We start from the raw sequence: 15,556 nt of genomic DNA, 5'->3' as shown, positions 1-15,556 counted from the left end.
CCGTTCAGATGATTGGTAATGACCTGAAACCGCCGGAGCTGAATTAATAGCAGCGCTGCCAAAAACCCCCCCCCCAAAAACACTTCAACGGGAAACTGTTCAAGTGATTCCGAAGGTCGCTGTCGGGTTGGACTTGGAGATTGGACTTGGGGGTTCTAGATGTTCTAGAACGTCACGAAACGGGACGGGCGTCTTTTTGAAGGCGTCTCTTGGCGTGACTTTGAACAAATAACAGTGGCGCCTCTACTTACGAAATTAACTGGTTCTGGAAGAAATTTCGTAAGTAGAGACGCCTTTTCCATGCAAATGCCCTAATCCGTTCCAAGATCCAAAATTCAGACATAAATGTTTTATAAAGCATAAAAATGCATCAAAACATGTAACAAATACATGTTATAATTAGATTATTACACAATAAATAAGAGTTGTGCAAATTTCGTATGACGAGACGTCCGTACGTAGAGATACCACTGTACTCTAAATACTCAGCATAACTTCCTGGTTCTTGTTCCCCGGGTGGGACTTTTCCTCGAGGTTGAGCGACAGATTCCGATCCTGTGTTCCCGATCCTCGCCGGCCCCCCCGTTAGCCGTACGGCTAACAGAACCGACACGTCAGGACAGACTTAATCTACCAGCAGCTATTTCCTAATTTCCCCCCCCCTGCAAGACCGCCGGTTTCCGTTTCTAATATTATTCATTAACTTTTTAAAGACGAGAGATAATGATTCAATTTATTTTTGTTTTAGTTGCATTATGGGGGATTTTCGGGCTCATCCTCTCCTTAAATGGAGTTTGTGTGTCTTGTGTTTCTCTGTCGTCCAAACGCTCGTTGGCCTTTGAACCTTAAACCCCCTCTGTGGGACCGCGGTCGATGCATCACCACACCCCCCCCCCATCTATTTTTCCAGCTGCCCCCCCCCCCCTACAGGCCAGTGACCGTCCGGCGTCCATCCATGGATCTGTGGGGACGCAGTCGATAACTTCCTGTATCTGAGGTCGCCGCGCTTTAACCCCGCGGTCAGACTGACCTCCAGTGATGACACCTGCCCCGCCCTCATGCAACGGGAACACGCTTGAAGCGTCATGTGACTTTTCAGGTTTAGCTTGTTACTCAATTAGCTAAGTTAGCAATCAGCTAACTCGGTAAGCTAAATACGCTACCGTCCCGCTAAAGCGGCGCCGCAGGAATAGATGAAAAGCCTCCAGTAGAATTCTCATTCTTCTCTGATGATCTACAGTACAGTCGGGATGGGGGGGGGGCTTCAAAAGGATTAACGCGGGGATGAATGCAACAACGTGGTGGGGGGGTGAGATTACAATGAGAGCTTTGTTTCTGCGGCTATCGAGCTGAAGGTCTGTGCAGGGATCCATTATTCTTGCCTTGATGCTGCTGTCTCAGTGAGAAGTGGTTTGTGGCTCGGCATTGTTTCTTTAGGGGGGGGGGGGTATCACTGCAGTGCTATTCAGCATAATTTAGCCGACCACCCCCCCCCCCTCCTTTTTCATTGTGACTGCAATTACCTTTGGTGCTAAATCTCTGTTTGACAGCCGTGGCTGGATGCCCCCCCCCCACCTTCATCACAGCTTCCGGTTTTTGCCGGTGTGGGGGGTCACACGCTCGCACACACACTCACGCACAGCAGCCCCCCCCCCCCCCCCAGCTCCAACTGTTCCAAACTCCATTAGATGGACGCAACACCCCCCCCCCCCGTACAAAGGGAGGGGCAGACATTCTAGACACTTCTGGATCTGCCTTCAGAGGGTTTTTACTGGAGGGGGGGCGGGGGGGTGTAATCCCCGCTGCAGGGATGGGTGGGAGTTTGGAGGAGGGTTCCTGGGAGCGGGTGATGAATGTGAGGGGTGGTGGGGAAGGGGGGGGGGCCCTCCAGGAATGTTGGATGATATCTCCTCCCGTCTTAAAGAGGGCTGATGTGCCCCCCCCCCCCCCGCCCCCCCAGGGAAATCACAGCATCAGCATTCCTGTGGCGCCGCTCACCTTTGGTAAAACGGACCCTACAGGGATCCACACTCACATTCCAGTGGAACGCCCCCCCACCCCCAACGCTACATGACCATTAGGTGGAGAAATCTTCAGGTGGAATGTATCCCCCCCCCCCCCTCCACCCCCCAGGCATGACGATGTAGGCTAACATCGTTTAGGCGTTTTCAGGTGATTCTCTTTCCGGCGTCTCTCCTCTTGTTTCGGTGTTTCCTGTTGTTCTGAGAGGAACCTGCGTGGGCGGGCGAACAGATATGTGTGTGTGGGGGGGGGGGGGGGGGGGGGGGGGGCAGACACCTTGAGCTTTCAGCGAGGCGACCCTGAGTGGGAGGTGTGCAGGCGGGCTCTGATAAGGCGCTAACGGCTAACGACTGAATGCTAATCAGGCGCAGCAGACGGCGGCGCTGGCTGCTTCCTCTTCCTTCCCTTTCAGCGTCCGTCTGTTCTTCTCTTCCTTTGTTGCAGATTTGGTTTGAACATGAGGGAAGACACTTGTGGGGATGTCTCCGTGTGTGTGCGTGTGTGTGTGTGTGTGTGTGTGTGTGTGTGTGTGTGTGTGTGCATTGAGTCGTTGCGACTCCCTCCATAAGGAGGCTCTTCATTTGCATGGATTGTTCCCTTGGCGCTCCGTGTCCGGGTGGATTTAAGCTACGGTATCTCACACGCCGCGCGAACTCCGACCTGTAGACTCAGTCAATGGTTTTCCTTCCTTGCTGCACATCCCGCCTCGTCGTCTGATCCCGGGATTTGCTTGGGATCCTTCAGGATTCACCCTTTTTTATCTGGCGGGGCTCGGATCGCCCTCCAATTTAAGAATATCGACTAAAAGACGTCACAAAGCGATCCAATCAGGACAGTTCCACCTCTCACGCAGCGGAGGTATAATTTTCCTCGCTTGCTGGAAAATTTACAGCTGTTAGAATCCACATGTGATCGGTGAGATCACCGCGCACACGGTCGTTACTATGGCAAAGGAAGAAAGAAACCGATCAGATGTTCACAGGTTGTAATAAACTCAATTATCCCCTGAGGTCCACCTGAATGCAAAAACATCAACAAGAACGTGGAGCAGCGTGGAAAAATAGTTGGCTGGAGGCAAACGACAGACTCAGTGGGGCAAGAAGTTACAGGACAACATCACCCGCGAAACACGTGTGGCGTTTTTGCTTCACTTCCGCTGGAATCCAGCTTTAAATCGATCAGAACATTCGGTCACGCGAGCCGATCCCAAGACGTCGATTCAGAAAAGTGTGTTGTGGTTTTCCTGTCAAGGAAAACAATTCAAAGTGGGGGCAGGCAAATGAGCGTTTCCAAGCAGAATCCCAGGCTGAGTGGACTAATCTGAAGAATTTCAACCCAAAATATTTGGCCGGGAGTTCGACTCCAGCCCTGGAATGTTTGTGCTCCTCGTCCCGCCGGACAGTTTTTTACAATCCCAGCGGTGATTGATGAGGACGGCGTTGCACAATGAGAACAGAAATTTGTTGCCCGTTGTTGCAAAAGAGGGGAAACTTTCCAGCTGTTTTTTTTGTTTTTTTTTTGCTTTCACAACGTTAAAGTCTTCCATTACCTCAGAGCGACGCCTCTTTCCAGTCCCTTTACATCCACCAGGTCCCCGAAAGCCTCTTCCGTCATCGGGTTGATCGCACCGGACCAGTAAAGGGAATGTTTCTGCCTCTGTCGGAGTTCGACTTTGACCCGTTCCCCTGTTTACTTTCCACTCAGCGCAGAAGATAAACACGTCAGCCGTGATGCATAGATGTTTCCACGAGCCGTTCGCTCCTCGTCTTTTTCCGTTCTTTCTTCCACTGCAAATAAAACCCAAGTTTTTTTTGGGTTTTTTGCATCGGCGAACGAGGTGAACGCGCAGATTTCACGCCAAATCAAATCAGGTGGCACAAATTACACGCGGCGCAGCTGACGCACTCAAAGGCCGCCAGGCTCCAGATTCATTTAGCGCGTATCTATTGATGCTAAATCGCTGCAAATACTGATGGATGCGTTTATTCTGGCTTTGAATTCAGGATAAATATGTCTGGGCGGGGCTTCAGCTAAACGCCTGATGGTTTCTGACACAAATGCTTTTTGAATCTGACACACACACACACACACACACTTTTTCCGTCCACTAGCTTGTAGCGGTTAGCTTCTGAGCGTGTGATAGCGCCGTGCTACCCGTTTTATTCGTCCTGCCCTCCTCCTCTCGGCCACAGATGCAGCCTGAAATCACGTCTGTCACACTGGCCTTAATCTCAGGCGAGCAGCTGCAAGTCGATTGTGTGTGTGTGTGTGTGTGTGTGTGTGTGTGTGTTTTATGTCGTGTGAACAAATGAAATGGCCGTTTAGATTCCTCTGTTCTAGTATCTGGATGTTTAAGAGCTTTAAGCTTCTGGTCATCAGCGAATCAAAGAGACGTTAAACCTCCTTCAGAGATCTCCCTGCTGTCCCACCCCAGCCCCCACCCCCACCCCCCCCCCTTGAAAAGAATGTCAACTTTCAATTTTCTTGTATTGATTGTGCGACCTTTGGATTTTGAAGCGAAATGATTCCATGAACTTTACCTCCGAGAAACAAAGAGAGCAGATTTCAGATTCTGAAACTATTTGAGAAAAAACTGTTTCTAGAAGGAAGGAAGGATGCAAGGAAGGAAGGATGCAAGGAAGGGAAGGAAGGAAGGAAGGAAGGACGCCTCCGTCTTAAATGGTGTCTGTGCTTGAGTTACACTCGAAGACAATAGGCTTCTTTCACACACACACACACACACACACACACACACACACACACACACACACACACACACACAGAGGTGTTCTGTCTAGAAATCTGTTGTTGCTCCTGTTGCACAATGTTTGGCTCCTATTATTTCATTACCCCCCCCCACTCACACCCCCACCCATCCGCTGGTTTCTGCTTTTAATTTGGCAGCATGTTTTTGTCAGACTGATTGGTGAGTGTGTGTGTGTGTGTGTGGGGGGGGGGTAACTTTAGCTGTGAAATCCGTCTGAGCTGCGGCTGCATAATGAGAGACGACATCGGGACAAAAACCGGGAACGTCGACCGTATTCTCCAAGTCTGTGGAAACCCCCCCCCAACCCCAACCCTAGCCCCCCCCCTCCAGACAGCCTCATTAGCCCCATGGCCTCTCTAAACAGGTGGGGCATGTTTGGCTCAGCCCTCTGACATGCAGTCTGGCTTAATTGGGCTTGGAGGACCCCCCCCCCCTCACCCGCTAACCCCCCCAACCCCCACCCAGTCACTCAAGCACTCCCCCATCCTCCCCCTTTACTCCCCTTTATTCTTGGGGAGTCAATTGTCCCTCCCTGTCTCCCCAGGGTGAGTTGAGGGCCCCCAGACCGGAGATGGTACCCCCCCTTCCTTACTCCCTTCATCCTCAGACATTTATGTCTCCTCCCCTCACCTCCTCCTCCTCCTCACACGTCTCACCTCCTCCTCCTCACACGTCTCACCTCCTCCTCCTCACACGTCTCACCTCCTCCTCCCCACACGTCTCACCTCCTCCTCCTCACACGTCTCACCTCCTCCTCCCCACACGTCTCACCTCCTCCTCCTCACACGTCTCACCTCCTCCTCCTCACACGTCTCACCTCCTCCTCCCCACACGTCTCACCTCCTCCTCCTCACACGTCTCACCTCCTCCTCCCCACACGTCTCACCTCCTCCTCCTCACACGTCTCACCTCCTCCTCCTCACACGTCTCACCTCCTCCTCACACGTCTCACCTCCTCCTCCTCACACGTCTCACCTCCTCCTCCTCACACGTCTCACCTCCTCCTCCTCACACGTCTCACCTCCTCCCCACACGTCTCACCTCTTCGCCCCTAGAAGCTCGCTGTCTTGTTATCCTGGTTATTCACACAAGCGGCACCTTTTCATGCAGATGTGTGTGTGTGTGTGTGTGTGTGTGTGTGTGTGTGTGTGCTGCTTTGTGCAGGTGGAGAGGTTTTAATGTTAACTGCTTTATCACTCCAATTTCACACTCTCCCCTCCACACACACACACACACACACACACACACACACACACACAGTAACGCCCTGTTGCCTTCAGTCTCCTATGTGAAGCCTGATTAATGAGGAGACGGGGGTCACACACACACACACACACACACAGTTGCACACACTAATCCCAGCCAGAGGGGAGGTTGTGTGTGTGTGTGTGTGTTAATGAGTGTGTGTGGCGGCTCCTGTAATGGGGCCACCTGTCTGCTCATTAGCCCCGTTACCCAGGCTTTTAATTGCCCCAAAACTCTGCATCATTCCTCCTCATCCTCCCCCCTTCCTCGCTCCGTCTCTCCCGGCGATTTCTACTCGATGCGTTCAGGGGAGTTGGGACATATCAGCGCTCTGACATCATGTCACACTGTGTGTGTGTGTGTGTGTGTGTGTGTGTGTGTGTGTGTGTGTGCGTGCGTGTGTGTGTGTGGTGTCCATATGTCAGCCTGTTAGGAAAGAGATTGCTTTGACCTCAGTATCAGGAGGACGTGTATGAATCTGATGCAATGTGAATACACACACACACACACACACACACACACACACACACACAAGGATTTGCGTTGCCTTGAACGACCTCATGCTCCTCCTTTCCTTGACTTCATCGCTGCAGGATCCTGAAAAAGTAATCAGATTACTGTATTCTGGTCACTCCTGACAGAATCTGGATTTTGCAGAACTATTTTCTCGGGGTTGGTTTTGTTTCTTTAGTTTCCTGTTTTTTGTTGTTTTTTTGGTTTTTTTTCCCAGAGCCTCCGATCCGACGCTCATACAGAAACCAGTTAATAATCACTTCTTTATTACTCGGGGACCGGGCAGCGAGCCAACAACAGACCGAGGGAGGACTCACAAGTTACTCCTCCGGATTTGGCTGAAAACCAAAGATAAACTGAGATGATTAGTTTTCTTCTGTTTACCCAGAGATACATATATTAACCTTTCATCGCTTTAAACTTTAACCTTTATTGGCGACTCGCGTCCAGGAGCAGATTTTACAGCAGCAGGACTGAAGAAACGATAAAATTAGTCTTAGGGGGAAAGATAAAGAGATTGTTCAAATGAAATACCTGACAAATTAAATTAATTAATTAGATCAGTGGAAAATATTTTATGAAAAATCAAAGGTGCAAAAAAACAAACAATAAATTTGACTGTAAGATTGTCGGATTGAATATTAAAGTTTTTGCAATTTCCTGCAGTTTTTTAGTGTTTCCATTACTTGAAGTTGATTGATCGTAGAAAAGGTCGACTATAAATCGGTGTGTTTTTACCCGTCAGGTATTTTTGATAACTGAAAAGGAATTAAAAACATTTTTTTAATCTGCCCGAAACCCTTTCCTGTTAATAGATGTGGAGATTCAGCAGTGGTTAGAGACGATGACATCGCTAACAGGACAGCGCTAACGGGACCGGGCTAACAGGACAGGGTTGATGCAAAGGGACTGAGGGAACGGCGCCAACAGGACAGGGTCATCAGCATGGGGTTGACAGGACAGGGCTAACGGGACAAGGCTAACGGGACAAGGCTAACGGGACAAGGCTAACGGGACAAGGCTAACGGGACAAGGCCAACGGGACAGGGTCATCACCATGGGGTTGACTGGACAGGGCTAACGGGACAAGGCTAACGGGACAAGGCTAACGGGACAAGGCCAACGGGACAGGGCTAAGGGGACATGACTAGGGCTAACGGGACAGGGCTAAGGGGACGGGGCTAACGGGACAGGGTTTTACAGGATGGGGGCGGTGCCATGACAACACCTGAACATGGAGTGCCTCAGGTCTTCACGTCACATGACTCCAGTCAGGAAGACATGTAGTCAAAATTGTGCAAACATGAGATGTGTTGGGTTCGCTGTGTCACACATGTTGTCCTCACCCGTCTCCCTCCCTCCCCACCCCATCCATCTTTTCTCCTCCACCCCCCTCCCAGACATCTCTCTGGGCTGCTGCCAGTGGCGTTACATGAGCGAGCAGGCGGCGCTACATTCCACACCAACTTAGCTTTGCAGTTGGGGGGGGGGGGGGTTCCCTCCCCAGCCCACTCTCTCTATCCGTTCCCGCTCCGGACCGTCCAACTCTGGGCGGCGTTCCGTCTCTGTGTTTCCTTCTGTTTGATGATAGGGGGGGTGTGGTGACCCATGAATAATTTTTTTCCTTGTGACACGTTTCCTCCTCCAGCTGCACCTCCTCACACGCGCCTCCTGCTATCGGGAGTCTGCAGAGAATCAACTGTCAAAATGTTTAAAGGACAGATACCCCCGAATTTCAGCTACAGAAAGGTTTAAGTGTACAGGTAGTCCTCAACATACGAACACAGCTGGTTCAGAGCGGTTGTTTGTAAGTTGGATTTTTCTTAAGTCGTTATTTATTAAATTTTAAATCTATAATCCCCTTTGGAGGTCAATTAAATGTCATTATTATGTGGATTTTTGGTCAGCAGTCATGTGATACCGTACGCGCATCCTATTGGCTGACGTCATCCGGAAGTGCGCTACATTCTGTGAGTCTCTGAGACACAAAAGTGTTTTAAACAGTCTATCAGAGTGTGGGAAAAGGTGGTTTAATATCAGGGGAGGGTTCGTAAACGTTTAAATTACCGTAAATAATAAGATAAATTGTAGCTCTATCGCTATTAACCGCAAGTAATGAGGGATTACTGCACAGGATATTAAAACAACATATAATTAAATAAAATACAGATTCAGGTCGTTTGAAGGGTCGTTCTTGATCATATGTCAGTTTTTTTTTAAAAATTCTGTAAATGAAAATGAAGTTTACGTCATTTCACACGACTTTACGTCTGCCACAGATACTGGATTCTCAAAATCACTAGAAAACCGTTAAATTCTCATAAAATCATGTTACTGTAGAGTAAATCAGATTCGTATAGTTCCAGTATCTACCGTTCAGCGTCACGTGTGATTCACGTGACCGTTTTAAGCCAGATTAGTTTAAACTTTTGCTCCTTATTATTTAATCCTTGAGGAGAAGAAGAAAACACTGTAGCATGTAGCATGTAGCTTACCTTTACAGCTTCTTTTCTTCTTCCGGAGTCTCTCCAGTGGGTTTTATTCTTGAGGACCAGTCGTCTCCAGACTGGATGTGAGCTCGTCTGTCACGATTCGGTTATGATGGAAAACGTTCCAGCAGCAGCGCCTCTTGGCTCCACCTTATCTCTTTCCACCAGTGATGTCAGAATGAACCGCAACCTCCTGGACGCCCTGTTCCTCCAGGCCCACCTACCATTCTGCTCGACGCCATCACACACACACACACACACACACACACACACACACACACACTCGTCTTTTTCCACTTTGTCTCCCTGGCGTCTCCTGTGTTTAAACTCCCAAACCAGCGTCTGAGTCCGGGGGCCGTTATCGATCGACTAACAAAGACGGAACCAAGAGACGGGAGAACGGCGGCGGCGGTGGTGGGAGGAGGAGGAGGAGGAGGAGAGGGTGGGGGGGAGCGCAGCGGCGGCGCTGGAGGCTCTATTCTTGTCTCTCTCCCGGTGCATCGTGGGGCAGAAGACGCCCGGGACGAGTTGACTAATGATGGTTAGCGGAGCAGAGGACTGGGAGGGAGGGTAGCGGGGGAGGTTTCATCTGGGGAGGTCACTGTTGATTTGGTGCTGCAGACAGGTGTGTGTGTGTGTGCGTGTGTGTGCGTGTGTGTGTGTGTGTGTGTGTGAGATCACATGTTCAAACGGTGACACGTTTCACAGCAAACGGGGAGCAGAAACTCAGTTGAGGTGTACCGACATTCTAGTTTGGACATGTTTTCTCTCACTCACACACACACACACACACACACACACACACACACACACACACACACACACACACACACACCATTTGATCTCGTGTGCGTTTACATCAAACCCATTCCGTGTCCGACTGAGCAGAAGCTCACAGCGGCATCGATTCGGCTCCTGTCGGTGGGCGGGGCATCCACGGCGTCGAGTCCATATTTGGTCATTTACGGCGACGTGTCGGTAGTGAGGAAAATTGTATGGGGAGTGTATGGATCCAATTCAATTCAAAAAAACTTTATCTGTCCCCTAGGGGGCAATTGAAAGCACATAAAGCCCGATTGGTGTGAAAGTGCAAACATACAGTCTAACATAAATGATAAATAATTAACATAAATAGTAATTAAATAATAAGATATGCTAAATAATAATTCCAAACCTAGTTAATGATGATGGCGGTGACAGGTCCAGAGTGGTTTCACGAAGCGATCAGAACGGTTTCCATTGATCGGTGCTTTGGACTTGATAATGTAATGGATACAGGAGGTGGTTAAACACTATTAATACACGACCGTTGGTGGATGCTAATGCTAACCTGAGAACTTCAGACCAGCTGGGGGAGACTTGTTTTTTTTATTCGGGATCGGGCCTCGTTGGAGTGGATCTGTTTCCACAAACCGCCGTGGTTTATCAATAAATCATCGCCGCTCGGCTCGCCGGCGGTCTGCTGGCATCGGCGCGTTTGTACGAGTCGGAAAAGCTTTGTCTGGAAAAAAAACAAACAATGAAACTCTTCGTTCTCGATGGCGTGTTGGCTTCTGGTGACGAGAGGAAGTGGAAGGCATCTGGAGGAGAAGCGAAGGTGGGGGGGGCCCGGGGGGGGGTCACGCTGGTGATGTTTGACCCGCAGGAAACCAGCGAAGGCCCGGCTGCTTCCTCCTGATAACGCAGCCGGGCCTCTTCTGTGATGTTTACCCCGCTTCAACATCCACTCACCAAAAATGGTAATGGAGCCCCTCCCCCCACCCCCACCCCGGCTCCTTCACCACCCTAAATATTTAACCGATACCTCTGATCGCGGCGATGCTTTTTCGCCGTGGTTACAAACCTTCTGACATATTTATCCAGAGCGTAAACACACGAGACGGTCGTAAAAACGAAGGTCAAAGGGTCAGAAACGTGCGATGGACGGAGGACGTTTCGTCTTCTACTTCCTGTCTTGGCTTTCTGGATTGTTTATCGGATCGGTAGTTTTGTTCAGAACGGAAAAACGTCGGGGGAGAGAGTGTGTGTGTGTGTGTGTGTGTGTGTGTGTGTGTGCGTGTGTGTGTGTGAGGAAACCGGCGAACAAAAATGTCCTTGTTAGTCCCGATCCTGCAGCGTTCAAAGACCGGCTTCATCACACACACACACACACACACACCTTTTTTTTAAAGAGAAAGAGAGCAAGGGAGTGGGGGGGTGTTTACGTGCATATTATTTATTTCTGATCCGGTCTGGTAATATGCCTGAGCTTTCATTATAGCGGGGGCCATAACTCTGATTAATCACTGGCGCTCGGGGGCCCTCGCTGCTTTTCTCAGTATTAGAAAACTAATTGAAATTTTCTTCCACGCCTCCCACCCCCTCCACCCCCCCCCTGGGTCTGGGGCCGGACTGTTTGTGTTTCCTCCGGTAAGAATAGAAGCCAAACTGGTTGAAAATGCCATCGCTGATTTAATGGGCGTCGGAGGGGGGGGGGGGGACGGGGACGCGGCAGGCGCTCCGGCGGCTCCTCGATACGCTCCGCTGTCCCGGAGGGAGCGCCAGGAATCCTGATAATGTCATCATCGGAATCTCCATAATGCACCCCCAGTCTCCTGCAGGCAGCGTCCCCCCCCCCCGTCTGCTTCTGATTAGATCAGGGAGGAGAGTTTGGGTTTGGATCGATGGATTTAGAGACCGAGGGTTCGTTTGGTTCGTCGCCTGGGATCCCCCCCCGGCATGCCAATGGATTTAGGGGATTTAGGGTTTAATCATCTACATTGTCCGTGACCCCCCCCCGCCCCCCCGACACAGGGTGTGGTTGTTCTGTTGCTCAGGATCTCCCAGATGAAGCGTCTCAGCTGTTGCTAGATTTAGGGTTTAGTCGTTTTGTCGTCCGGGATTCTCTCCGGGTGAAGCTCCGGAGCGCAGCGCCAAGGATTTAAGGGGGGGAGGGGGGGGGTGGTGGGGGGGGGTTAGTTTATGTGAGGCGACTTGTGTTGTGCGCCGGGAGGCCGCAAGGGTTTCTGTGGAGTCGTGTCAGAGCGCAAAACTCTCTGCAAACATTTCTCTGACGTGATGTAAGCCCAGGAGAGACAGGCGTGTGTGTGTGTGTGTGTGTGTGTGTGTGTGTGTGTAATCCATAGCAGACACAGCTCGACACGTCACACACCAGCAGACGCACACGCGTGTCACTAATGAGGACGTGTCGATTGATTGGACTGCAGTAATTAGCCGGAGCGCGGAGGCCTGGACGGGTCGGGAGCGTCTCCTCCTCCTCTTCCTCCTTCCAGGGGGGGGACGTTGAAGCGCTCCAGGCACCGTGACGTTCACACTCCACCGAGCCCCCCCCCCCCCCCCCCATCCGTATCTGGGATGCAGGATGAGTCATCCTCGCTGGGGCGAGAGGAAGAGCGCGTGCCTCCGAATCGGAGACGTCGGGGGTGTTGTTGAGGCGCGTCGCAGCCCTGCAGAGCGAGATGTGCTGAGGCCAGCAGTTTGTGTTCCTGCACGCCGACCCCATCCTCCTCCTGACAAATCGGACCTCTTCCTCCTCCACCTCCTCCTCCTCCCACTCGTATGTTCGGACTTCCTGTCGGCTGCACAGATGTCTTCTGTGCATCCCAGGCTGCTTCCAGTAAATGCTAACAATACGGCGTGGAGTCTGGCGACCTCCTCGCGTGGCCTCTCTCCTCAAGCAGAGGAGGGAAAGTCTTGTGAACAGCGCCACCACATGGGAGACGGGGGGATTTTTATCATGCAGATGTTATGAAAGAGTTCCTCCAGCGGTTTCTATTCTCCTCATCTCGGCCGTGTGAAGATAAAAATGATTCAGGGGGAATCTTTAATTAATCGTGTTTTTAAGGAAGGTTGGGTGCAAAATCTCTCTAAATAAATCTGTTCTCCCCCCCCCCCCCTCCCTTACAGGAAGTTCTACTACATCACGCTGCTGAGGGACCCGGTGTCCCGATACCTCAGCGAGTGGCGCCATGTGCAGCGGGGGGCCACGTGGAAAACCTCATTGCACATGTGCGACGGACGCACCCCCACGCCGGAGGAGCTGCCCTCCTGCTACGAGGGCTCCGATTGGTCGGGCTGCACCCTGCAGCAGTTCATGGACTGCCCGTACAACCTGGCCAATAACAGACAGGTAGGCAGTCCTGACACCGCCCTGCCGGGGGGGGGGGGGGGGGACTGGGATGCAAAGCAATCAAACTCACACTGGACGATCTGGGGCGATTGGACACACAATTGCCCCCGCTTCCTATGAGCTGCATCCAATCGCCATCAGCGCTAACCGCTACCCGGTTGCTAGAGCACCACAAATTAACAGGATGTTTTTTATGTTAGCGTACCTGGCTAGCTACGCTTGTTACTGTGCAACCAGGCAGTAGGCGTGTTACTGCCACCTACTGGTGGTCGTGCTGCATTACGATATAAAATCGTGTATGCTTAATTTAATTTAATTTTTTAAGAAATATTTGAAAATTCTTGCCCGTTTTTGATCGACCAAACTTCGCACATGAATTATCTGTATTATCTACATACAGATGGGAATGTATTTATTCTCTTCCTGGTCTTTTTGTTAACCTGCAAACAGCCTGCAGGTGAATTACTGCCAACTTCTGGTGGCGAAACTGAATTACAGCTGAGCACAAGAAAAACAAAGGGAACAGGAGGATGACGAATCCAACCTAAGCTTCACACACACACACTCACACACACACACACACACACACACACACACTGCAGTCCTGTTACACTCATTACATCCAGTGTGGTTTCCATGGAAATCTGTTGTTTCTGGTCATCTTGTACAGAGCAGATTTCACACACTGTTCCAAAGGGATGTCAGCAGAGGGGTGGGGTGGGGATCTGTCATCTCAAGTGTGGGGGGGGGGTATTTATGTTTTACCCCCGAGACGGTAAATTCCCCGTCGATCAATAATGATTTAAAAAAATAATAATAATGTGGCCGCCTAACGTGTGGCCGTGAAAGAAAGTGGGTTTATTGGATTTCTTGCTCTCAGTCACTAAAATATCAAAGAACAAGAAAGATGCAAGATAAAGTGATGCAAACACACACACACACACACACACACACACACACACATCAGGTGTTTCCCTGCTGGCCACAAACACCTCAAATTCTCAGGTTTTTTACTCATTCTCTCTCAGTCTCTCACCTAAAAGCGTTAGCCCGCTTATCTCATCTGAGCCTGAAGGTGTTATTACACAGGGTCTAATCATTTATGAATGTGGCACACACACACACACACACACACAGTGAACACATTGTACTGGTTTGACTTGGAATCGGTATGCAGCCCGTCGCTCCTGGACGATGTAACGGCGGCTCTGGATGCATTCAGGGACGAGCTGATCTCTCGTTTCAGAGCGAACCCACCAGAATGGAGAACAACTCGATCAAATAATAGACGTAAAAGACCTCAATCTGGACCCTGATTTGTCATTTTCATCATTGGTTCACCTGTTTATATTTAGAAAATCTCTCATTTCTCTCCATTTTTTTAGTCATCAAACTGAACTTTCTGCCCCGTTTTGAAACGACACAATTTCCGCTGACCATCTTTCCCCACTTCCTGTCCGTCCGTCTGAAGGTGCGCATGCTGGCGGACCTGAGCCTGGTCGGCTGCTACAACATGTCGACGGTTCCGGAGAAGAAGCGGGCCCAGCTCCTCCTGCAGTCGGCCAAGAAGAACCTGCGGGACATGGCCTTTTTCGGCCTGGCGGAGTATCAGAGGAAAACCCAGTTCCTCTTTGAGCGGACGTTCAAGTTGCGCTTCATCAGGCCTTTCATGCAGTACAACAGCACCAGAGCGGCGGGGGTGGACCTGGACAACGCCACGGTGGGTACCGCCTGTGTGTTTTTACATATTCAGGATTCGGATGGGTTTTGGTTTTTTTTAACCGTTAAATTGGAAATGTTTTAAATTAAACCGCTAGCATTCCCTGATAGCGACAGGCGTCCCGGCGCTGCCCGTCATCACATCACAAACACCCAAACGCCGATGCGGCGGCCGCTTCCATCTGTTCCAGCAAACACATCCAGCACAAAGGGATGTTTTTAATTACACACTGATGCGCGCCGAGACATCAGACATGTGTCTGTTATCTGGCGCCGCGTGCTGTCGACTAGCACGCCGTCCAATTCCAGAACAAGTCCCATAAAGCTCCGGTTCTAATGTCAAATACAGGCAGTCCTCAACTTACAAACGTTCTTTGTTAGCAGCTCAGTGCGTCAGGCTTTGGATACTTCACTGTTTAACATGGATAATAAAGCAAAGGTCGGTGAAGTTTGTGGCAGCGATGACAACTCTGACTCTGACCTGCAATAACTCCCCCCTCCTCCTCCTCTGCCTTCGCTTTAAAGCTAAGCTACGTGCTGCGGTAGCTACAGTGGATCAATAACAGTGACTCTGGCTGTTGTTGTTGATGATCTTAAACTGGTGGAGAGTTCCTCCAAGTGTTTCATTCTTCTCCTCCTCAAGGATTAAATTATAAGGAGCAAAAGTTTAGC

At 50.5% G+C, this 15,556-nt stretch overlaps 1 protein-coding gene and 1 long non-coding RNA gene across 2 annotated transcripts in view; one reads left to right on the top strand and one right to left on the bottom strand.

Annotated features, from left to right (window-relative positions):
• The window catches only part of hs6st1a (heparan sulfate 6-O-sulfotransferase 1a), a 31,703-nt gene that overhangs the window by 13,255 nt on the left and 2,892 nt on the right, over nucleotides 1–15,556 (top strand). The window contains exons 2-3 of the mRNA XM_068338200.1: nucleotides 12,943–13,165; nucleotides 14,637–14,885. Of these exons, the coding sequence (XP_068194301.1) occupies nucleotides 12,943–13,165; nucleotides 14,637–14,885 (472 nt within the window). The remainder of the gene's footprint in view (nucleotides 1–12,942; nucleotides 13,166–14,636; nucleotides 14,886–15,556) is intronic.
• LOC137610563 (uncharacterized) lies at nucleotides 5,812–10,556 on the bottom strand. Its single transcript, XR_011038518.1, has 3 exons — nucleotides 10,367–10,556; nucleotides 9,043–9,264; nucleotides 5,812–8,246 (listed from the first exon to the last, which is right to left on the bottom strand). It is a non-coding gene; the product is annotated as an uncharacterized lncRNA (long non-coding RNA).

This window comes from Antennarius striatus, chromosome 17, assembly GCF_040054535.1.
Source record: "Antennarius striatus isolate MH-2024 chromosome 17, ASM4005453v1, whole genome shotgun sequence".
In the NCBI taxonomy this organism is placed as follows: domain Eukaryota; kingdom Metazoa; phylum Chordata; class Actinopteri; order Lophiiformes; family Antennariidae; genus Antennarius; species Antennarius striatus.
The sequence above is the reverse complement of the archived record's forward strand: the minus strand, read 5'-3'. Positions and strand labels throughout refer to the sequence as shown.